At 58.9% G+C, this 23331-nt stretch overlaps 1 protein-coding gene across 4 annotated transcripts in view; it reads right to left on the bottom strand.

Annotated features, from left to right (window-relative positions):
* Nucleotides 1-2901: 2901 nt before the first annotated feature.
* grin2ab (glutamate receptor, ionotropic, N-methyl D-aspartate 2A, b) overlaps nt 2902-23331 on the bottom strand; it is a 41440-nt gene continuing 21010 nt past the window's right edge. For all 4 annotated transcript variants that reach the window (XM_088418455.1, XM_088418454.1, XM_088418456.1 and 1 more), the window contains 16 exons: nt 18868-19034; nt 18578-18712; nt 18412-18511; nt 17382-17587; nt 16219-16333; nt 15952-16154; nt 13954-14122; nt 12535-12688; nt 11234-11359; nt 10257-10486; nt 10020-10180; nt 9361-9548; nt 8515-8753; nt 7836-8019; nt 6692-7451; nt 2902-5879 (listed from right to left, as the gene is read on the bottom strand). In XM_088418455.1, the coding sequence (XP_088274581.1) occupies nt 4961-5879; nt 6692-7451; nt 7836-8019; nt 8515-8753; nt 9361-9548; nt 10020-10180; nt 10257-10486; nt 11234-11359; nt 12535-12688; nt 13954-14122; nt 15952-16154; nt 16219-16333; nt 17382-17587; nt 18412-18511; nt 18578-18712; nt 18868-19034 (4056 nt within the window). In that variant the 3' untranslated portion in view covers nt 2902-4960. The remainder of the gene's footprint in view (nt 5880-6691; nt 7452-7835; nt 8020-8514; nt 8754-9360; nt 9549-10019; nt 10181-10256; nt 10487-11233; nt 11360-12534; nt 12689-13953; nt 14123-15951; nt 16155-16218; nt 16334-17381; nt 17588-18411; nt 18512-18577; nt 18713-18867; nt 19035-23331) is intronic.

The raw sequence follows: 23331 nt of genomic DNA, 5'->3' as shown, positions 1-23331 counted from the left end.
CGGCGAGCCGCTTCGCACCTCCGGAGACGCGGCGAGTGTCTAAATGTTCCGGAGATCCCCTCCAAGACCACCATCTGCCCCCGCGCGCACGCGCACACACATGGGTGTCTCCGCCGGGCCTGCGAACAGGAGCGAAGCCGCGCTCGTGCGCGCGGGTCAACGCTTAAAAGGCACAGACGGCGGGCTGGACTAGCGCACGCGGACACGGGCGACACCAAGACCGAGAGAGCTTAAGCGCTCCCCGCCCGGAGACGCGAGGAGGGAGGGGGGGAGGGAGGGAGGGAGCTGCGCCAACGCGCAACCCAAGCCAAAATACACAAACACGCACACGGGCGCGCAACACGCGGCCCCAAACAGACGTGCATGCAAAAGACCTACAAATACGGGGCGACGCAAACACGCGCGAATGCAGACGAACGCGCAAGTATCGCCAACGAAGAAATGTGCGCAAAAACACTCCGGCGTGGGCGATTTGTACCCAAACCAAAAAAGAGAAAACGCTCGCTCTCGAATACGAGACGTGCGGACAAATACGCGAACGCCGAGTCACAAACACGCAGCGAACAAAGCGCAGGCGCAAACATAATTCGGTCCGCGCCTTGCGGCAAAAAGCGCGCACTCGCACACACGCACGGTAACACGTTAGAGAAACAAACGAGCGCCTCCATCTTGCGCGCGTGAATATTCGTTTGCTTGTGTCCGTCGCCGTTCAAGTTAAAAAAAAAAAAATAATCTTCACGTCACCATGGCAACACGCTCTATCTAGCTCTCCCGGCCAGATTTCTCCGAGCCGGAAGCGCCGAAAGCGGCGAAAGCGGCGAAAGCGGCGAAAGCGGCGAAAGCGGCGAAAGCGGCGGCGTCCGCGCGAGGGCGGCAGAGGACAAGGTCACCTCGCCGCTTTTCTGGGAAACGTCGGTCCGACATACCGCGGCTTCTGTTCCGTAGGCCCCGTGTACGAAAAGGCGCGCTTTTTCGTCCCGCGGTGGCCGTTTGCTTTGGATTCCCGTTAGCGCGGCTCCGTCTCCGCGACACGCCTTATAACGCCTGATGCGCCTCATAATCCGCCGCGCCTCCCGGGGTGGAAAATACGCTAAGGCGTTTGTGGAAAAACGTTTCCGGCGTGGCGAAAGAGTTCCAGCGTCTCCGCTGTCCCCGAGCCGCCGCGCGTTGCGCAACGCCGCCCCCGGCGAAGGCCGCGCGCTCGCAACGGTGGCTCGACATCACACGTGCGCGCGGGGCCGGCTTTCAGCGGCGCCGGCTTAAATAGTTGATGAGGCGCGCGAGGCTGTCGGGCGTCGTCGGGCCGCTCGGCGGGAGGACTCGTCGCGTCCGATGAGCAGTTTTGTCTGCCGCGAAGTCTCGGGAGAACGGCGGCGCACAAATGGATTCCTGACAAGCTCGCCCTTTTACATTGTTTTGTTTTTTTTTCTTTAAGAGCGCGGACGATCGGGCGCACTTTGCCTGCCGCCGCGCAGCGACACCGTCCGCGCGTGCAAATAACAAGCGCATAAACTATTAAAGGGCGCGGGCCCGCCACGTCACGAGCCGCGTTTAAGGAGATTACGGGAAGGAGCCCAAGCCAAAGGGCGCCCCCCCCCCCTCGAAAACCGAAAAGAATCCGGCCATCGGCGAGGTCGCGGCGCCGGACCGAATCCGTTCCGGGAAGACGATGCGGGCGACGGAGCCGACGCAGCCGTTTCGACGTCCCTCAAAGACGGGGCCCGGAGATTTTCGTCGGTAGACTTTCGACGTCAATGGCGGGCGGGGCCCTTTTCATATGCGGCGAGGACGGTCTCCTCAACGTGTCGATTTGCCGGCAAGGGACGGCCGCTTCCACAACGACGCGGCCGAGAGACTTCAGACCGTCGTACGGCTTTTGCGAAAGCCGCCCCTTCAGATCGGACGGCGTCGGACGGCGTACCCGATGGAGCGTCCGCTCGCTCGGCGCCTTCTCGACGGGACCCCGTTAGCCCCCGCGCCGTCCGTTTCGACGTTCCGCGTAGCCTGCGCTAAATTTGCCTACGCTAACGGGTTAGCGTTGAAAACGAGCTGAGCGCTTACTCTACGATTCGCTTACGTTGTTGTGGGTCCGCGTCAAAGACGTTTCGGGTCAAAGGAAAACCGTTGGAAGAAAATACCGGGAAAACCGTTGGAAGAAAATACCGGGGAGCTGAAATTTCACCCGTACGGCCACCGCCGCTTAGTTGTCACGCTAAGTGGTTTCGGTCTGTTCGGCGGCGCGCCGAGACGGGCGACGGACTTACCCGAGCGGGGCAACTTTTCCCCTCCGCGCGCCGGCACGCGCCCAGTGTCGGAGGGAGGCCGAGAATAGTCGCGTCGTTGAACTTTGATATTTTACTTCTCCTCCTTATCCCTTGCGCGCGCGTGCGCGCCCGAGCGCGCGGCGCAGTATTTTTAGCGCGCGCGCGTGGGCGTCGGCGAGGGCTTATAAATTTTCATGGCTTTGTTTAGCGCGTAGGCTGACACGCTGCGCTACCTCCGTCCGCGGCAGCGCGCGCCAAAACACGCCGTCCCTCACACACGCGCGCGGGAAGCGTGTGGGCTAGCCGCTTCTTAATGAGCGCGTTTGCAAGATGCGCCAGCAGCAAGCGGCCGCTCCGCCGAAGTCCAAAGTCCCACCGTGTCACCTCCGAGAAACATCGTCAAAGCCTCCGCCCGGTCACAAGGTCGGCGATCCGGTCGCGACCGACGGCCGGTGAGAATTTCATCTCGGAAACGGGACTTTCTGGCCGCGAGCCCGCGTCGGGCCTTTTTACGCGGCGACCGCGCCGGCTTTTCTCGGCGTCAACGCCCGAGAAACGCCCGAGAAAACGCTGGAGGAAAGGCGGCGATCCCTTGGAAGGCGCGCGGAAGCCGACGCCGATTGAAGAGACGCAGACGTAGAAAAATGTAACCTTTACTTATTTACACATTGTACAGAGGTACCGAGTGACGAGTCTTATGTACAACGCGACCGGCAGCTTAGAAACCCCTGAACTTACGCGCCTGCGTGAACCGCGGCGACGCGCACGCGCACGCTCAACGGCCAATGTCCGCGGTGGCGAACGTGCGCGTGGGTGCGCCCGGGTCCGAAAAGAAACCGGAAAAAAAGGGAAATCACCGGAAACACGAGCACTGTCATGCAAGTTAACAAAAAAAAAAAAAAGAAAGAAAAGCGTCAAACTCTTCGGCGACGGTACAACGCGCTCACGCAAACGCGGTTGCGTCTTTGCGCGTATTGCGTTACAAGAGCGGGTCAGATGTTACGAGTGGGATGAAGGGAAGAACAGAACGGGAGAGTACGCGCGCACGAACGCCCGCCGACTTCATCCATTGCCTTATATAAATGCCCGCCCGGTGGAAAACGCGAGGTGAACTCGTAGTGAAAGAGGGGCGGGCGGGCGGGCTCGGAAGCGCGCGCTCTTCATTGATTCCCGAGTGCCCGACGACCGCTGACGTCACGCCGGTTTGAAAAAAAAAAGGGCCAAATCCGCTCACGAGAGTGTTGGAAAAGTTCCGGTTTATCATCATAAGAATTGAAACGAAGCATCGGAACCGACCGACCGACTCAAAAAACACAAAAACAAAAATCACGCCTGTACAGAAACGTAATCGTATTGCAACCTGATATTGTGCATATTATTCACACGAGGCCGTTTTCAATGAGCGCGCCCACCACATGACAGTGTGTGCGCGCGCGCGCGTCATGTAATATCCTTCTCCGACACAGTGTTTTTGCCCCCCCCCCCCCATCCATTTGACGTACGATATGCGCGCGTTCGTCTTCCGGGACCTTCCGTCGAGACCCGAGCGGGGGAAAAAAAGAAGAAGCGAGAACCTAGAGCCGGAAGCGGGCCTGCGCACGCAAGAACGAAGCGGCTAAAACGGAAGGTGACAGATAGCGAGCGGACTGCCTTCGCCAAGGCGCCAAATCCAGCCCGAGGCGCGCGTATCAAAAGTACTTGTTTTTGGTCGGCGTTTGGCGGCGGGTTAGAAAAATGTACAAAGTGCACAAAGGCTAGGCTAGCTCCCCGCGTGTGGGCACGTGTGCATAAGAGCGTGTGCGTGAGTGTGGCTCGGGGCCGTTGAGGAAGCATGCAAGTGTGTGACCTGAAGGCTAGGAGCTAAGAGAGCGAGGAAGCTAGGATGCTAAATGCTATATATAGTCGCCGACGTGTTTCTGCGTGTGTCCGTCTTGGACCGGGCTTCGTCCTGAGAGCGTTTTGTTTTGTTTTTTTTCTCACAAAGTTATTCATTTTGTTTGGAAAGTTCAGGTGGCTGACATCAACGTTATCGAACGACCCCCCCCCCCCCCCCCCCCCCCGCGCATGTGCGAATTGCGTTGTCGCGGTCGTCGTCGGGACGGTTGCCGTCCTCTTCCTCGTCAGCGTTTTCCTCGTCGTCTTCGTCACAGTCGCCGTCGCGGCGCCGGTCATCATCTTTGTCGTCATTTGTTGCCGTCTCCGTCGTTGCCGTCCTCCAAGTCACCGTCCTCGTCTTCATCGTCGGAATCGCGGCCACCGTCTTTGTCGTCGTTTTCCTCCTCCTCGTCTTCATCGTCGGAATCGCGGCCACCGTCTTTGTCGTCGTTTTCCTCCTCCTCTTCATCGTCTTTGCCGTCGCCGTCCTTTCCGTCGCAGTCACGGTTTTCGCGGTCGTCGTCGCGGTCGGAATCGCGGTCGTCGCTTTTTTGTCGTCGTCAACATCCGCGGCGTCGCCCCCGCGGTCGCCGCGGTCGTAATCGTCGTCGCCATCGGCGCCGTCCGCGCGGTCCTCTCCGTCGTCATCGCCATCCCCGTCGTCGTTATCAAACGGTCCTTCTCCCGCGCGGGCGATTGCGTGCGCGTGCGAGCCGGGGCGTCGAGACCCCGGGACGCACAACCCCTCCCCGACGCGGAGTCCGTTTGTAAAGTCCCGTTCCCGCGCGCCGGTTCCAAGAGACGGTAAGGGGACGGGAGCCTCACACGTCGGACTCGATGCTGGGCATGCGGCGGTACAGCCGGGGCCGGTTGCCTCCGGCGCTGGAAGCTCGCGGCGCCGTCACGTAGCTCACGGGCTGGGCGGCGGCGGGCGGCACCGCGTAGGCCGCCGCGGGGAGCTCCTGTTGGGGGTAGAAGACCTGCGGGTCCACGTGGTGGTTGGCGCGGTGGTTGCCCAGGGTCAGCGAGAGCGGCGGGCGCTGCTTGTAGAGCGGCCGGGCGGCCGTCTGGGCCACGGTGTGCGCGTGAGCGACGGACTCCCGCCGCGCCCCGCAGGGGGCCGACTGGAGGAAGGGATTTTGCGAGGGCCGGTCGGGGAAGAGGCTCTTGGACCGGCGGGGCAGGGGGGCGTCGAAGCTGAGGCGGTGGGAGGGGGAGGGCGAGGGCGGGCCGCGGCCGCTGAAGGGGCGGTCGGAGCGCACGGTGAGCACGTTGGCGTAGGCGCCCTCGTCCGCGATGCTCTCCAGGTCGGGCGGGCCCGGGCCCCGCGCTTGGGCCGCGCCGTCGGGAAGCACGTTCTCGTACGAGTGCTGGCGACTCAGCTGTAATTGCTGCGCCGCCGGCGAGGAGGCGGCGGTCAGGGCGGACGGCGAGCGGGGCGCCGGCTCGAAGTGGCTGACCAGGTCGTCGCCCTCGCCGACCATCCCCAGCTGGCTCTGGGGCAGGAAGTGGGCAAACATGTCGGGGGGGTGCGAGTAGTTCAGGTGGTCCTCGCTGATGTCGTACAGGTTGCCCAGGTGGGCGCAGGCGTCGCAGCGGGCCTGCGGGGGGCGCACCGTGTACAGACCCGAGTAGCCGCTCAGCTTGGTCAAGCAGGAGCGGCAGTGGCCCGGGCGCACGCCCTGAGAGCCCGCGGCCGAAGAAGGGGCCTCGAAGGAGCCGCCGGACTTGTCCTTTGCGCTGGTGGGAGAGGAAGCAATGGTTTAGGACGGGAAGCGCGAGCGCCGTCCGCCGATTTACATCGCCCGCCGCCGCCTAATCGGAGAGAAGGAGTGAGCGAACGGACGAAAATGTAACCCGGTCTGAAACTTCTAAGTTCCCGACCCCGCCGAAGCCTCTAGTCTATGGACGCTCCGAGTCCCCAAAGAGCGTCGCAGTCCCAAAAAAGTCCGAGAGAGGGGACGCTACAGTCCCAAATGGTAACGTCCTAACTCTAAGAGGGGTCTCGGTTAGACGGAACGTACCAGTTCCCAGAGAAGGTCCGAACCCCCGAGGGATTGAGAGAAGGCCGTGGCGCAGGGAGAGAAGCTTCTACTCTCTAGCCGTTGCGACGCCCAGAGAAGGTCGCAGACCATGAGATAACAGACCAACTCAAGTTCTAATTCCAGATTCGTCACTTTGAGAAAAGTTACCGATCCGCAGAGGCTCGGGACTAGGTCCCGGTCCGGAAAGTTGAATATTTTGAAACCGGGAACATACGTTTAGGGCGCGGACGGACACGGAAACAACGAAAGGCTAACGATACCTTCTATCTACTTCTGAGAGAGAGGAGCTTCTCATCTGAAGAGAAGGAGTCTAGAGGAGTTATAGTCCGGACGAGGTTATCGTCAGGTCTCGGTCCAAAAAGAAAGAACTTTCGCCCGAACGCTTAAAGCGCTTTGGATTTCTCGGAAAGCATCCATTCCCCATCTATGAACGCGGATCCCGCGACGTAGGCGAGCCTTTGAGCAAAACGCACGAGCGGGTAACGGAAGCGGTTTTGACGAACGCACCTGCTGTGTGTGTAGGTGCTGTACTTCTTGTCCTTCATGGAGTGCAGGTCGGCCTCGGCGCTGTGGCTGTGGTGCAGCAAGGTGGCGCTCAGCTGCAGGATGGGCGCGTCCCCCTTGAGCGAGTACGCGCCGTCCGGGGGGAACAGGTCGGGGGGGTAGGGCTGCTCGTCGCCGCCCCCTTGGCTGTCGCGCCGGAAGGGCGGCGCCGACTGCAGGCTGGCCTGGTCCGAGTCGACGGAGTAGATCTTGCAAGCGCCGACGCCCCGCTTCCTCAGTTGGTTGGCCGACTTGAATCCGGCCCTGGTCGCGACGGGGTCCGAGTCTTTGTGGGACGCGGGGCGGCTGGAGCACTCCGAGATGTCCGAGCGGGGCGGGGGCGGCGGCTCTTCGGGGAGATAGCGCTGGTTTTTCATAGCCGGGGCCGGCGTGGCGGCGGGGCTGGGGCCGCCCGCCGGCGGCGCCGGCGCCGCGCCGGGCTGCGTCTTCAGGGTCTCCACGCTTTTCTTCCAGAGGGCGCGGGGCTTAGACGGGGGCCCCGCGGCGGGGCCGGGGCGGGCCTTGCCGTCGTCGTTGGCGACGGAGAGCTGCGGCTTGTCGGTGGGACCGGCTTGGTGGCCGGGTGCCTTCTGCGGGGCCGGGAAGTGCGCCGCGTTGTTCAGGAGGTTCTTGTGGCGCCCGGACAGAGACGGGAAAGCCTGCGGACCGCCGGCGTTGCCATAGAGGCCGGCACCCTTCGGAGCCAGGTTGCGCAGCGAGTTCCCTAGGAATCGAGGAGTGGCGGTGAGGGCGAGTGCGCCTGCCCACAAACGTTACCTTTTTCGGCCGGCATATTCGACGAGCTGACTTTTTCACTCAAAGTACTCACGTATGTCTTTTTTGACCATTTTGCAGCGCTTAGCTCGAGCAGTGTCGAAAAACGCAAAACGAATTAAGCACTGGAGTTAGTGAAGGAATCGCTCGCTATCCGTGACCTCGACAACGACGGCAACAAAGATGGGGGAGAGCGGCGACGGCGATGACATCGTGGTCATCGTCGACTTTGCGGTCTTCATCATCTTTGTTATCGTCGCCGTATCGGTCGACGACGACAAAGCCGCCGCCGTCCGTTACGATCAAAGGGAGGCGAACATGCGGCGCGTGAGACCTTTTCCCGCCATGACGTCCAGGATGCTGGGCTGCAGCAGCACGGTGTTGCGTTTGGGCGACGACATGGCGATGGACTTGGCCGACTTGAGCAGGTGCAGCATGTTGGCCTGAGGGCTGAAGTCCAACTCGGGCGCCTTTTTCTTCATGTCGATGTGAACGCCGTGGATGCAGCTCCAGATGCCCTTCGGGGGGCCGAAGCAAAAGCAAAAGTCCAAACCCTGGCCCGGGCCGGGAGAACGCGGCGGTCCAAAAGGCCAAACCTCGACCGAAACGGCTCAAGTTATTTCGAGCGCAATTTGAACGCCTCGCTTGAGCTTCGGAACTCCGATCGGGAGTTATCGTTATTGTTTGGAGCCTGAATTTGGAGCCTTGACGCCGGAGGGATTCTGGTTAGAAACCTTAACCTTGATCGGAAACCCCGACCCGGGCGAAAGGAATTCTTCTTAGTAAGCGCCAAGCGCTCGCCAAACCTCGCCACCGACGCCCGAGTCGAGGCGGGCTCAAATCTTAAGCCATCTCCGAAAGCCCGAATTTCAATCCCTTCGGGTGTCCCGGTTAAAAAGTTCCACTCCAAACCGGGCTGAAAACGGCCCGGGCGCGCGTCGGCGGGCTCATCGGCCCCACTGCAAAGCCCCGCCCCCGTTCGGAACCCGCGTCGGAGGCCGGCGGCCGCTCACCCTGCTGACGGTGAAGAGCAGGCCGGGGCGTCCCGAGCAGACGCCGGTGAAGCAGTAGCGCAGGCGCCAGTAGAAGAGATGCTCCGAGACGAAGGTGAGGATGGACAGACCCATGGCCGTGGCCAGCATGTAGAAGACGCCCGCCATGTTGTCCACGTCCAGCTGGCTGGACATCACCTCGTTCTTCTCGTTGTGGCAGATGCCCGTCAGCCACTGGGCCTCCAGCTCCTCCATTTCGCCTGGATGGAGAAGCGGCGGCCGGGGGGGCCATTTGACCAACCGGCATCGAGAGAGGCGAAGGGGAGCGAGGAAAGGAGGGCGTCGTTCACGCAATCGAGGTTCCGATCAAAGCGGCGCTCGTTCGATCCGAGCGGTCGAACGTCCGATTCGTTATTGAAACATTTGATGAATTGGTGTCACTTTTACCCGGCGCTGCCTTGATTTCGGCCCTCCCCCCGTATAAAACGGAGAGATGACGATGATGAAAGGAGGCGCGAAATTCACCGGGGGAGGGAAGGAAATGGAAGCCGCCAAAAGAGGAGAGGCCCGACGTCAGAAAGGGATGAAAAATCATCGACTACAAAAGGATGGGCGGAAAAAATCAAATGAGGCAGAAGGTAGAGTTGCGCGCGCTAAAGAGACGCGGGGGCGAGGAGGTCAATAGGGAGCGCTAAAAAAAGATGGGAGGCATTGGATGAAAACGGAAGGCGGCGTCGGATAAAAACGGAAGACGGAGGAAAGGACGGCGACGGAAAGGGGCCGGGGAACCCGGAGCCGCGGCGGACCGGTTCGGCGCGCAAGGGGCCGAGAGGCGGGGGCCGAGAGGCGGCGCCGGCGCTACGCCACCGTCGCCGATGATGCCGAGGATGGCCAGGTCCACCAGCCTCTTCCAGTAGGAACCCTTCTGCAGCGCGATGCCGTAGCCGGTGGTGGCGAAGATGTAGCCGCTGCCGATGGTCACCAGCTTGCAGCCGTCGTCTCGGCCCGCCATGTAGTTCAGCACCGCCGCGTCGTAGATGAACGCGTCCAGCTTGCTGCCGAAGACCGAGGCGCCGCGTCAAAGGCAAGGAAACGCCGTAGAAAACGGGCGCCTCGGCATCGGGCGCCGCGCCGCGACAAAAGCATCGCTTGACAAAGACGCCGAGATGCCGTGGCGTCAAACGCCGCACCGGACATCCTGCCTAAAAGCCCCGACAGTAAAAAAAAAAAAAACACACAAACAATCGGACGCCACCTGGACAACATCGGGCACGTCACAGAACAAAACCAAATGCGTGATCGAAACATCAAAGACAAGGCGTGGAAACGCCGTCAAAGACAACGTGAAACCGTGGGGCACCACGTCGGGCAAAAACTCCCCCGGCGCCTCGTCCCAAAAATCCAAACGCCAGCGGGCACCACATCAAAAACCCCATTAAAGACAGAACCACGGTTTGCCGGCGAGGGTTAGGGTTAGGGTCGCATTTCCTCGGCCAGAGAGGAGCGGAAACTTCCCACGCGCTTACCTGGACTTGAGGCTGACCAGGGCGTCCTGCACTCCGGTCTGGTGGTACTTGGTCATGTACTGGTGCATGTCGGGGTAGTTTTTGCGAATGTTGCGCTCCGTGCTGCCGTTGGGCACCGTGCCGAAGCGGAAGGGCGGCGAATACGAGTAGGGACTCTGGAACTGGACGGGGGCGGGCAGAGCGGGGGTCGAATGCGCCCGTCTGGACGGGATGAAAAAAAATAAAAAGGCGGCCCACCTTCTTGTCGGAGAGTCCGGTGACCTGGTCCACAAACTCCTCCTGGATCATGAAGGCGGCCAGGTTGGCGGTGTACGAGGCCAGGAAGATGACGGCGAAGAAAGCCCACACGGACACGATGAACTTGCTGGTGGTGCCTTTGGGGTTCTGCACCGGCACCGAGTTGTTGAACACCAGACCCCACAGCAGCCAGACGGCCTTGCCGACGGTGAAGGACGGACCGTGGGGGTCTGGGGGGGGGCGGACTCGGGGTTAGGCCGCCCGCCGCGGCCGACGCTCCGCCTCTCTCTCGCTCGCTCGTTGTTTTGCCCTCTTTCTTTGGCAAACGTTTTGAAGAGAAAATGTCGACTATTGTCCCAGTAACTCGATGGTTTTGCCCAGCGCGTGGGATTTCTTTCAAAAGTCGCTTTAGAAATTATAAACGTGAAAATCGCCGTCAATGACCGAAGCGCCTCGTACGATTGTCACGTTTTACGCAATCGATATACTTAAAGTCAGCAAATTCCGCAAAATAACGTGATTTATGAACGGATTTGAATCACGAGCGGAAAAAAGCAATCGTCGTCGTAACGGGTGAAATGGTTTCAATTCCTAAGTCTGCAAAGTGCTACTAATGGCGCGACTTTATATCGAGTGCGGCATGTATCTACGCGTGTTCGTTGTACATTGTACGGACATTTTGTTTTGCCTAAAGCGATTGCTTTTTTCAGTTTTTGGGACTCACTATGCTTACGTGCGTGCGCGCGCGGTTGGCCGCCATCACCCTCCGGGGTTTCGAAATGAGGCAAAAGTTTCTCTAACGAAGAGGAAAAGCGTCATCCGAATGAAGCGGCTCTAAAAATAGAAACGCCTAATTGACCGCGGGCTGGCGCCGACGCTTTGGGAGCATATTAGCGACAGACACTTGGCAAAAAGTCGGCGCCGTTGCCGCGCCTCCGGGGAGGCGAGCGAGAGAGGACGCTCGGATGCCTCGGTACCTTTGCCTTGGGCCAAGTTGCGGTTGAAGCCCAGCGGAGAGACGAACTCGAAAAGGAAGACGGCGATGGCCGTGACGATGAGCAGCATCACAAACATCATCACCCAAACTGAGGCGCTGAAGGGCTCTGAGGAAAAAAATAAGGGGGCGACGGAGAGGAGGACCGTGAAGAGTTAGTCACAGTGGTCCGGAAGAAAGCCCATATTCCTTATTACTCCGGTGAAGAAGAAGAGGAAGACGAGGAGAAGTCGCAAAGGGGGCCGAACCCCAACGCCGCGCGCGCGTCTCGGCTAGAGTCAGCCAACCCGGAGAGAATGCGCGCTGAGGTGAGATACTCGACCGACCGTCGCCGATACCCCGCCGCACGCGCCCTCGGATATCGCCGTCTCTCCTTCCGGAACAACTGAGGCCTTGGCCCGGAAGCTTCGGGTTTCGTTTCGCAAAGTGCGAAAAACTTGCGGGGATCCGGGACAAGGATGCCTCCGGGCCTATAAACGGACGGCGGTCGACACCGGGGCGGAAACCACCGCTACCGACTCTTTCGCTTGCTCGCCGCCGAGACGCGGTAGGAAGAGTTGGCGGCGCGGGATTTTTTTTTCAGCAAGGTACGGGGGGGAAGACCTGCAATCGGGCCAAAGGTTCCAGAAGAAGTATCCCTCCGTACCTATAAACGAGCCTGGAACCGAAACGCCTGCTACCGACTTCTTCGGTCGGTCATACCGTACGGGATTTGCTCACACGCGCTTTACCAGTCCGGTACGGGGGAGGTGTCTATTCCACCTCGAGAACATGTAGGCAAAGTTCCGGGAGAGGTGTCCGCGATGGAACTAAACCCCGGAACTAACCGCAGATGGTAGTCTCAACCACCGCCAAATACATTCTGGGAAATATTTTTCAAACAAGTCCCCCTGAAGCAGCCGAGCGTTTTCGGACGGGTGGCCCGACGCCCACCTTCGCACCGGCCGCCCCGGTTCAGCCAAGTTTTCGGTCGCGGTCGGTTGCGTCGCAGAGGATTTGACGGCACGCTTTTTGACAGCGCGGCCGTATTTGCTGGTGCCACGTAGGCCCCGATTTGCATTTCGTAGGTTTAAACCACGTGAAGATCGAAGGCGACTCAAGATACATGGGTGCGGACCAAAAGAATGGGACCGCTAGGTAACGTTTGGATCTTTGGCGAGGCGGAAATATCGTTTGTCGTTTTTCTACGCGTCTTTGAACTCGGCAGCCGGGCGAACCCCCGTTTTGAGAAAACGGCGGAGCGCAACCGGCGGTAAAACCAAAGGTAGATCGTTTCGGTGTTACCGAGGAAGGCGGAGGGCGAGACGGTGCCGTTGCTGCGCGACACCATGACGCTGATGCCCGTCTCCACAAAGGGCACGGAGAAGTCGATGACCTCTGACCTCTCTTCGTTGATGGTGAGCGAGCCCACGGCCATGGCGGCTTTCTTGTACACAACCTGGCGGAAAAACATGGAGTCGCACTTAGCCGGAGCTAAGGTCATCTACCCGGCGGACAAACTGTCGCCCGCCGTTGGAAACTAGTATCGAATATCCGCCGACCCGTTTTCGCACTCTACCTAGCCGCCTACCTAACCTCCGCGGACCCGTTGAGACCTCTCTTCCGGACTTACCCTCCCACGCCGACTCACCTATCTTTTTTTACCTACCGTCTACCGACTCGACTAACTCGCCCGACTTCCATTTTTAGATCCCGCCAATGCATCCGGCTACCTACCGCGCGACGGTTGAAAAAAACCTAGCTACCGGCGGGCCCTTCGCGTTGGCAACTTCCTCCTGGAGTTCCAGACCTACTTGCGTACTTACAGACGTACTTAGGACCTATTTACGTCTTGTCGCCGCGCCGTACCTACTAGGCACCTACTTCCCAAGCTGAAACGTCAGCACAGTGACTCAGGCGGGCCGGAATCACCGCGGCCATCCTCCCGATACGGTCCCGCCGTCCGCTCCGCCCATCCTGTCCCCGGGGCCTTGGCGCGGCACGCTAACACCTGCCGAAGGAGGGGGAGGGATGCGCTCACGCGGTCTTCCCGCTCTCCCGAGCCAAACGTCAGCATGAATGTCAGCCTGCGTTTGGGGGCATTTTCCCAGCGAGGAGGAGAAATCGCAGTTGTCGTCTTTGCTGCCGCGCGGACATATCGTGACGCGCGAGGCCGAGGCCGAGGCCGTCTCCTCCGGGGACGTGTCGTTTTATCGCCTTCTCCGTGGCTCCGTACACATCGGCGAGCCGGGGAGCGAAGCGACTTATCATGACTGGGGCGGCGTTCAAAAAGCTGGGCCGGGGAGGGTCGCCGTCACGATTTTGGATCCGTTCCACGCGGTGGATTAAGAAATGTTTGCTGTTGGCCCGGCACGCGATGGGGGGGGCCAATGAATAACGAGCGACGAGGCATTAACGGCGTGGAGTATGGTCATCGCGCCGCTTTTCGGAGAAAGCGGCGAAATGACACCTATACCGTGTACTCTGTTGTTTTTTTTCCAACTCCAACCAAACAGTCTCCTTCCCGGTTGTTCCCAGCTACCGTATCTAGCTACCTACGCAACTACCGTTATATGCGCCTACCTGTCTCCGGGGCGGCCGGCCGGCTCGGCAACGGCGACATAGCTAGAAACCTGCCCAGCTGCCGGGTAGCTACCTACGTCATTGGCACTCCGCCTTCTAATTAGCTAGCGGCCTACGTAGCTAGCGCACGTGGGTCCATACCTCTCCCACCATGCCGTTCCACACGTTGTTGATCTTCTTGCCGTGTTTGCCGTTGGTGACCAGGTAGAGGTCGTAGGTGAACTTGACGTTGCGGGCGATCTTCTTGAGGATGTCGATGCAGAAGCCCTTGCAGCACTGCTTGATGTACGAGCCCCCCGACGTGCTGTTACTGCGCGCGCGCGGATCACGGCGCTTTAGTAGTGTGGACAGATGCGCACGCACCCCGGGGAACGCGCGCGCCTGACGGCATAGAAGCCTCAGCTGGGTCCCCGCAACGTATGGGCAACGACGGGACACCCGGGACGCGCCGCCGATGTTAAAAGACCTTCGGACGCATCGGACGCGGCGCTTTTGTCTGGAGCGAATCCGACGCGAAAGGCGTCCGGGCTTATGCTACGCGTGAGAGAGCGCGCCCCGAAAACCTCGGCAAGTCGTGACCGCGTAAGGTCGGAAAGTCAAGCTTTTTGGGGGTCCATTCAGTTTGGATGAGGGCGAGAAAGGTTTTTCAAAATATTGTACTCCGAAGTTCAAGTTTCTGTCTTTACTGATTTATTACCATCCGTGCATGTGAAATTTTGGACGCTCGCAAAATTCGCCTATTCTAATACTGCCTACGCAAAGTGGTTAGCAGTCACAATTGGCATTAGCGCAATCGTGACGACCGCCCTTTGACTTTAAATTCGCCTGAGGTCGACCGTGAGTTGACATGAGTGGATACGACTCATTATTATTATTACTCACGAACCCTAATCATTTATACGTTTTTAGAAACTAGCAACATTTGCTTATGCTAATCGGTTAGCGATCGCCGTTAGCATTGGCGCAATCTTTTTTTTTTTTTTTTTTTTTTTTTAACGACACAATATTCTACCGAGGCGGAAGACGAGTCCGCGCGAGCGGATATAACGGATCGTTCAGAGACCGGCGACGTTTGTCCTTGCCGACCGGGCGTCAGCATGGGCGATTCCCGTTTTTTTGTTTCATTGTATCCTACTAAGGCGCGGGTGACACGAAGGTGACGTATTCGACATTCGTTCTCGTCAACGCATATCAATCGTTTTAATCGTGTTCTTTTGAGGAATTTTGCTTACTGTCAAAAGTATCGCTCGCGTCACTTTTAAGAATGAACAACGTTATTATTGTTCAGCCCCTTTTATTTGTATGCTTTTATTTGACGGGGCAAGTCCGCCGGAGCCCCGACATTTTTCGGGAGCGCGTACATTTACCGGAGTTTGGGACAGGACGCGTGATGAGCTACATTTCAATTAGTCGCAGCTATGTAGGCCAGGGTCACGTCAAACTCACGCAGCGGCGGCGCAACGCCTTACATTTGGCCCGTTTTTTTCAAAAGCGCGCTCTCCCGACGGGAGCGAAAGGGTCAAATGGGAGGGAGGAAAAAGAGGCCTTCCAGATACGACGCGAGCAGCGGCGTTTGTTGTTTTTTCACACCGCAAACACCTTTCCTCACGCGCAGGCTACAAGCGCAAACAACTAGAATATTCAAAAAGCAACGGCGATAGGATAATAGCGCGAGTCGGGGGGGGCGAGGGCGATTAACGGAGGCGGCGTCGGGAAAACGAGCGGCGCGCGAACCGCGCCGAATAAACGCGCCGTCCCTTGTTAGCCTCGCGCTTCGGCGACGCGCCGACGGCGAAAGAATCCGGCGGGAAACACCTCGTCACGGAGACGGCGCTAACGAGCCGACCTGACCGCGTCGCTAGCGTCGGCCCCCGCCAAACATTTGCCCCCCGTAAACGGAAGGATGGAAACAAAGCCGGGGCTTTCCTAGCGCGCGCCAACTCAAGCCATCCGGCAAAGACGCGACGGGCGGGAAAAGAGCAAAAGCGGCAACTGGAAGCAAAGAAAGGTTCGACCCGGAAATACGAAACAGGCGCGGGGGACGGGAAGTCTCCCGAAACGGTGGCTAAACGTCCTCGGGGGCGCGGCCAAAGTCCCGCCCCCTTCGCGGCGTTCGTAAAGAGGCGCGGGCGTCCTTACTCTTTGACGTGTTTGCGGCAGGGCACCGAGTTCCTCGTGCAGGTCCCGGTGAGGATGTCCACGTTGTCCACGATGACGAAGGGTTTCTCCTCCAGCGTGACGATGGACAGGTGGTTGTCGTCGGCGTCCTCGTCGCCGTGCGAGTTGTAGCGCGGCCACACGGGGAACATCAGGGACAGCGTGCCGTTCTCCCAGCGACCCATCTGCAAGGAGGGCCGGCGCTCCTTTGGCGCCCGCCGTGCCCCGGACGCCGGCCGCGCCTCCTACCTTCTCCCAGGTCCTCTTGCTGTCCAGGACGATGACCGCCAGCTTGGGGTTGGCCTGGTAGCCGTCGGGCGTGAAGGACAGATCCCGGCCCTCGTTCCGCACGTGCATCATGTGCCTGCGGAAAGGGAAGGGACCTCGGCCCCTGGAAGTTCCGCGTCGAAGTTCCGCGTCGTCCCGGGCGTCTCCCCGTCGCGCTTTGCACTCGACCGTTCGAGTGTTCCGCGTCGCGCCGGCGCTTTTCTACTGGATAGTGCCGCTCGAATGGGCCGTTCGGGGTATTCCCAAACGGGAGCGAACTCGGTCCTTTCCACTTCCCGCTAGGGCGGACGGGCGGGCATCCGCGGCGGATTCCGTCCAGCCTCCTTTGGAACAAAACGGCGAGGAGGGGCCCGAGACGAGCGGGCCGGCGTTTTGACTCGGAGTCTTGCCTTTTTTTCCGCCCCCCCACCGCTAAGGACTCTCGCGATGGGCTCGGGGTTGACGGCGGCCCGTCCGGGACCCCGGCGGGGTCCGGATCCGTGGCTTTTTCCGCCGTCGCAGTCAAGTCGTGAGACATACTGGAGCAACCGCGCGATAGAATCTCGTTCCACGCGCAGCCCCTTTTTCACTCTGGCGTGCGGGCCGCCCGCCGAGCCAAGCGAGACGGAAAGGAGCACAAAGCCGCTTTAATCCCGACAAGGCGTCCGGTCATGCGAAAATAACGCACGCACGCACCAAACGCCAGCTCGTTTCTTTCACGTCTACTTTGTTCAGCGGCCCATTTATGCTGCGCTAGTAACGCCGCAGTAAAAGCGGCAGTAAAAACGCCACGGCCTTGTTGACGGCCGCACCGAGAGGAACGCCGGCACGCGGTTGATATCGACGTTTCCAGAGTTATCCTTAGCGCGGCAAACTAAATCTCCTCTGTTTGCTCGACTTGAAGCTGTTCGGGTGGTCGGGAAATAAACCCGACTGGAGCGCCGGGAACGGCGACGGCGGTCTCGGACGTCGTTCCCGCGAGCGGAGCCACGCGGCGCGGCCCGCACCGTCACGGGCCCGAAGTTCGCCTCGTCTTTCGCCCGCCTCGTCTTTCGCCCGCCTCGTCTTTCTTCCGCCTCGTCTCTTCTTTCTTTTCCCGCCGTCGGGAAGGCTCACCCCTCCCCGCCCGCCGGCCGAAAACCCACCTGCGCAGGGCACTGGGCGGCAGCTTGCCCGGGCTGCGGTCCGACGGCGCGCCGTAGCATCCGGCCTGCGCTTCGGGCAGCTCGCCCTTCTCTCGCAACATGGCGGCGGCGGCCGAGGAGATGACGCCCACGCCGTCCCGCACCCGCGTCTCCAGCGGGTACTCCCGGTCGTCGTAGGACACCGAAATCATGCCCGGGGGAAAGGCCTGCTCGGGCGGCGGAAAGAAAAGAGGTCGCTATTCCCTTCGGGGCGCGGGCCGGAAAGCGCGCGGATCGGGCTCCTTCTCTGCTACGGCTACGCTAAGACGGGCTGAGCCGCGGAGGCCCGAGGCGGCGCGTCGAGCCGCTATTGATCTTCAGCCTGCAGATTCCCTGCCAAAAAAGCTACTAAGCGCATTGGCAAAAGTGCTGAACGAGCGCAGCCTTTCGCTCGCTTTTTTTTTTCCCCTTTCCTTCGCCGACCCGCGGACTAAAAAGCGCGGCGCGAGAGCTCGGCCCGCTCGGCTGACGAAAAATGAGGACCGGTTAGTTTTTTTTCTTTTGGCCGAATGGGTACCGTATGCAATTTACGGTAAGAGGAAAAAATACAAACGAGTATCATTCTTCAATTTCTCCCACGCAGTATTTCAACTATTATTTCCTGCGGGGGTTTCTGCACTACTTAATGGGGACCTCAAACATTTTTCGCGGTAACACGTCCCGCGCCGCTCTCCCAGATGTGAAATTCCGATGAATTTTGCGCGACCCCGCACCGTTTTCTCTCCTCGGGAATGAGAAGGGAAAGGAAGTTGCCTTTGGGCCGGCGTCGCCGATGTCGCGTGACCGGTAAACGGGAGAGCCTTTAAATACGCCGCCGGGACAAACCCTCAAACGCGCGCATCCAAAAACGAAAAGACTCGCAAGGGGACGCTTAACGGGCCACGCCCCTCTAGCGCACGGCTACAGCACGCGCGGCCGTTAAGCGTCATCACACCCGTTCCTTCATATTTCATCAAAAGAAAAAAGAAGATCCGGCATTCGGGCGCAGTACCTCAGGAGTGAAGTCCGGGTTCCCCGTGGTGAGACTGGACACGATCCAGATGTAGCCGGCTCCGATCAGGCCCAGCGAGCGCGCCTCTTCCAGGACGTAGCTGTCGGGGGGAGTCGGGAGGATCAGGGCTCGGATCCCTTCGGTCTCGGGAGACGGAGCTCCTTACGCCGCCTCGTCCTTGGAGCAGTACAGCAGGATGACGGGACTCTGGATCCTCTTGAGGGCGATGTGAGACTTGGAGTTGGGGTCTCCGTCCACGGCGTCCAAAGTCACCACGCTCTGGAGGTCCCAGCGCACAAAACTGATCCGAACCAAAAAGGAGCCGTCAAAAGCCCGCGGCGTTCCATCAAAACATACACTCCGACTTCTTCAAAGGCCCGTATTATCGAATGAAAGGCGGAAGAGGAGGGGCTCCGTTCAATGCAAGCGACGACGGATTCGAAGAAAATACGACACCTGTGGTCCACGGCGACCTTTAGGGTACTGATGAATTCCTGGTAGCCCGGGAACTTGGAGGTGACGATGGAGAAGACGTGCCAGTCGTACTCCTCCATGATGGCCAGCATGAGGAGGGCCTCCTGTTGCAGAGCGGCGCCGAACTGGAAGAACGTAGACTTCTCATCCTTGGGGAAGAAAGAAAAAAAAAAGGGAGGAATAGAAAAGAGTCAGCGTTTTTTTATTTCCCGTCGCCCTCCCGGCTTCATTTATTTCATCGCCGCGGAGCGCGGCCATGTCATTAGAGGCATTTTCAATTGTGTAATCACTAAGTACAAGATAAGAGCCCGGGAGAACACCAGAGGACGGGAAGGGCGAGAGAGCTTCAGAGTCCGCTGCAAATGCGCGGGGGCGACGGCGGGCGCCTGCCCGTCGCCCCTTACGCTAACGTACCGCCGCTCGCGAGGAACCAAACGACCGAAGCGGTGGCGCGCGCCGACCGACGGGACCGACGGGCCCGACGGGACCGACGGGCCCGACGGGACCGACGGGACCGACGGGCCCGACGCCGGTCCCGTTTGGGAGCGTCTTCATCTTTTGCCGCGATCCCGTCTCTTCCTGCCCGTTTACTTTTCTCTCGCATTTTCGCCTCCTGTTTGGCTTTTCCTTCTTCCGTAATCCCGTCCTTTTCCGTTCTGATCCTCTTTTCCCTTCCCTTCGCTCGGGTTTCGTTGGATCGAGCGTTCATCTGCTTTTTCCCTTCCCTTTTCTTCCTTTTCCGCGCATTTCGTTCTTTCTTCGAAAGGGGTGGAGGAACCCCGCGCCCGGAGCGGTTGGGCCAAAGACATTCCGCCATTCTCCGGACAGGGTAAAACGGGTAAAGCATCCGGACGGCGCCCGGCCGAGCGGGTCGCCGGTTCATCTCCGGTTCCGAACGGCTTCTCGTGGTCTTCCCTTTCTTCACATTCATCCTTCCTTCTTTTGCAATCCCTCCCTCCCTCCCTCCCGCTCCGTCCGTTCCTCCGCCGCCGCGCTTTCTTCCTTTCTTTTCTGGACTCTTGCCCTCGGTTTATGCCAAAAGGTGGCGAGCGAATCCGGGCTCGGGCTGTCTACGCGGGGATCCCTTTGACCTGTGGCGACCGCGTCGGTGAATCTCACAGGTTCGGACCTTGTTTTGAGGGTCGAGTCATGCTGTCACAGTATACGCGCTGGGAGAACGGCGCGCATTCGGCAAACTCGCTCACGCGGAACACACGGCGGAGATTTCCGCAGCCTCTGGTGACGTATGAGCAGAGAGAGGATGAAATTGTGCTTCAAAAAGATCTGCGTGCGTGCGAGCGAGCGAGCGCGCGGGTGTGTACGTGCGCGCGTCTTGCTGTAGGTGAGACTTTGTGCCGGGGTTTAAAAATGAAGAAGAATCCCCGTGTGGCAACAGGCTTATCGTCGCTCGGGAAAAGGCGGCGATGGCGCAGTCGCCCGGAGGTGCGCGCGCCACACACACATACGCGCGCGCGCGTTTCACCTTGAACGCACACGCGAGGCCGAGGACAATGCGCCACAAATAGTTGAGCCCTTTTCCGCAGTTTGACTGTTTTCGGAGCGGGGGAAGCGAGGCTGAATGGGCACACCGTTAGCGTAGAGCGCGCCGGAACGCTACTCAGAGAAGAAAAGAAGCAGGACGGAAAAAGAAAGGAGCGGAAAGCTGGAAAGAAAGAGTCAAAGAAAGGAAAGCGGAAAATGAAAGCCAAGACAAAGAGGGAACGGGATAAAACAAGGGCAGGATTGACAAAGGATTCAAAGATAAACTACGCATAAAAGTAAGAAAACCAACAGGGAGGACATAAATAATACAAAAACGAAAGGGGGAAAGACAACGCAAAGCGTTTCATGTCAAGGGCGGCACAGGACTGTAGAAAAAAAGAAAGAGAAAGAAAAAGAAAGAAAAACGAAGGAAGAGAAAGAAGAAGAATGTAAAGACAGGATTGTACGTGGAGGGAAGAAAAAGGAAAGAAGAGGACAGGACAAAAAAGTAAAAAAGAAAGGGGGAAGAATGTGGAAAAAAAGGGGACGGAAGCAAGACAGGACAGGACAGGACAGGGCCGTAAAAGAGAAACTGAATGGAAGGCAAGGAAATGGAAGAGGAAAAAAGGAAATGAAAGGCAAGAGAGGACAGGACTGAACAGGATTGTAAAGGAAAGAAATTGAAAAGCAAAAGAATGGAGGAGAGGAAGAGAAGGCGGCGCCGACCTAAGATGAAATCAAAGAAAAAACGCCACAAAAGGATCGCCGCGCAAAAGTCATTTGACTAAAGTGCAGGTTGAAGAAGCCGGCGCACATCAATTATATATACGCACGCGTCACCCAGAGATTCACTGATGCCATCTTGCATTAATTATACAAAATCCCCGAACTTAGCGCGCGCGCGCGCGCACACAGGCGGGTTTTTCTGTCGGACCGGGGACATCTCATTGACATAAATAGAACGCATTTTCCGTCCCTAACCGCCGAATCCGCTCGGCCGTCCGAACTCGCGGGCCTAACCGAAGCGGTCCCCGCGAGGTCGAGGGCCCCCCGCAAAAACCCGGGATTCCGTGCCGCCTTGTGGCAAAAAACCCACTCACCCTTAATGAAGCCAGTCTCCGCCTGGTAAGTCTCCCCATAAAGATAGAAGTTTGGGATTTGTCCCCACCTTGCGGCGAACGAACAGGCAGACGCGTCACACACAAACGAGGGGCTTTTTTTGGCCCGCGCCCGTACCGTACCGAGACATCTCCCAAGCAAAAACAAGTCCGGGTCCGGCCAAACGGTCCCCGCGAGTCCGACGGGTCGGCATAAAGGCAGCCGAGCCCGCCGACTGTGGCGGAAGCGCGCGCGGCGGGTCCCAATCCGGCGGCGAGGCTCTAGGACGTTGAGCATCAATAATAGAAGGTCGGGGCCGTACGGGAACGGGCGGGCCCCTGACAGGCGGGCCAACTCGCAGCGACGCGTGCGAGCTCACGTCGAATTCGCTTTGACGTGCGCCTCGCCAATACCGAAAGAATAGAAATACGAAGAAAAGCATTGCCGTTGGCGTCGTGAAACCGCCAGACGCTCGCGGTCCTTTTGAATCGCGCGCCTGTCGGCCGATGTGAGCAAAAGATTTCTTCGCGCTCCAAATGATCGGCTCTCGATTTGAAAAGATGGCGCAGCGTCTCCTCCGCTCGCTTTCTCTTTGATGTGAAATGCGGCACGAGGGCGGATGTGGCAAAGGCATTCGGCTTCAACAAACTCCGAGAAAGTTCCAAGAAACCGTACCGAAGAAGAAGCGGTCAAAACGCAGTTTGTTGGGGGGGGGGGTAACGCCTGAGGCGTTTTCAGGCGATTACGTTTTTTTCAGTTCGTTATTTTTGCACTTACAGTGTGCAATTCCTAACTAGTTGCCGTTTAATTAGTGCTTAATGACCAAACTTTATGACTTTGGTAGCGGTCATTTTTAGAGCCCGCCCCCCTTTAGCCAAAAACCGAAAGGAATGTAAATAAGTGCCCGGCTTCTCGAAAAAACACAACTCGTGCCTTTGGGATCGAAAACTCATTTTGTTTTCGACGACTCGCTTTGAAGAACGGGTTGTAAAAACATTTGACGGCTTGACAGGAACATATGGAAAAAGGTCGAGCTTTGACCACTTTCTGCCATGGGGGTTGGGGGGGGGGGGTCTCTATATGTTAAGACTGTAGCATGTAGCTCGGGGAGACAAGCGCTCCCCTACTTGTTTACTATTTAACAGCCGCTCGCTCGCTCGCTCGCTCGCTCGCTCGCCGAGCTTCCGGGCTACTCTACTATTCAACAGCCCGCCTAGCGGAACATTTAACATGTCGGCCGCACGCGCGCGCGCTCCGTCACGGACAAGCGGAGGGCAACGCGCCGCGTCCCCCGATGCCGGGAAACGGCTTTCGTTCTGGGAATGTCCCGCGCCAAAAGCGGGAGTACACGTGACGCGTCGGCGGCAAATCCCCGAACGTAGCGCCGCCTCGCTAGAAACCGGGCGGCTCTCGGCCTAGTGACGGACGGACGCGGGCGCGTCAACCTCATTTCCACCGCGGCGCGCTCCGATTCGCCGCCGTCGAGTGGAATCCGTTCGACGGGGCGTCGCGCGTTTCGGATGGCGAAGCCATCGCAAGGAGGTATCGGTGGGAAAAAAACCACGTGGGCGATCGCGGCCGGGGAGTCCCGCTTGGCGTTTGGCGGGCCCCCGGGTCAGTTTACCAAATCAATCTTCCTCAAAACGGCCGACGGGCTCCGAATTTATGACCTTTCAAAAAAGATATATATATAAAATGATATCCGAAATAGATCGTTTCTCCTCTTTCGGGAGAAACGTTCTCCGAATGCGGGAATCTCCGTCCCCCGGGCCCCGCAAACAGGTTTGCATTTTGCCCCCCATCCGAGAGAGCAGGGGCCGCCTGCGCGCGGCGCCGCTAAAAATGCCACGTGCGGCCCACGTGAGT

The sequence above is a fragment of the Hippichthys cyanospilos genome, chromosome 7, assembly GCF_059441005.1.
Source record: "Hippichthys cyanospilos isolate Australia breed blue-spotted pipefish chromosome 7, RoL_Hcya_1.0, whole genome shotgun sequence".
Taxonomy (NCBI): domain Eukaryota; kingdom Metazoa; phylum Chordata; class Actinopteri; order Syngnathiformes; family Syngnathidae; genus Hippichthys; species Hippichthys cyanospilos.
The sequence above is the reverse complement of the archived record's forward strand: the minus strand, read 5'-3'. Positions and strand labels throughout refer to the sequence as shown.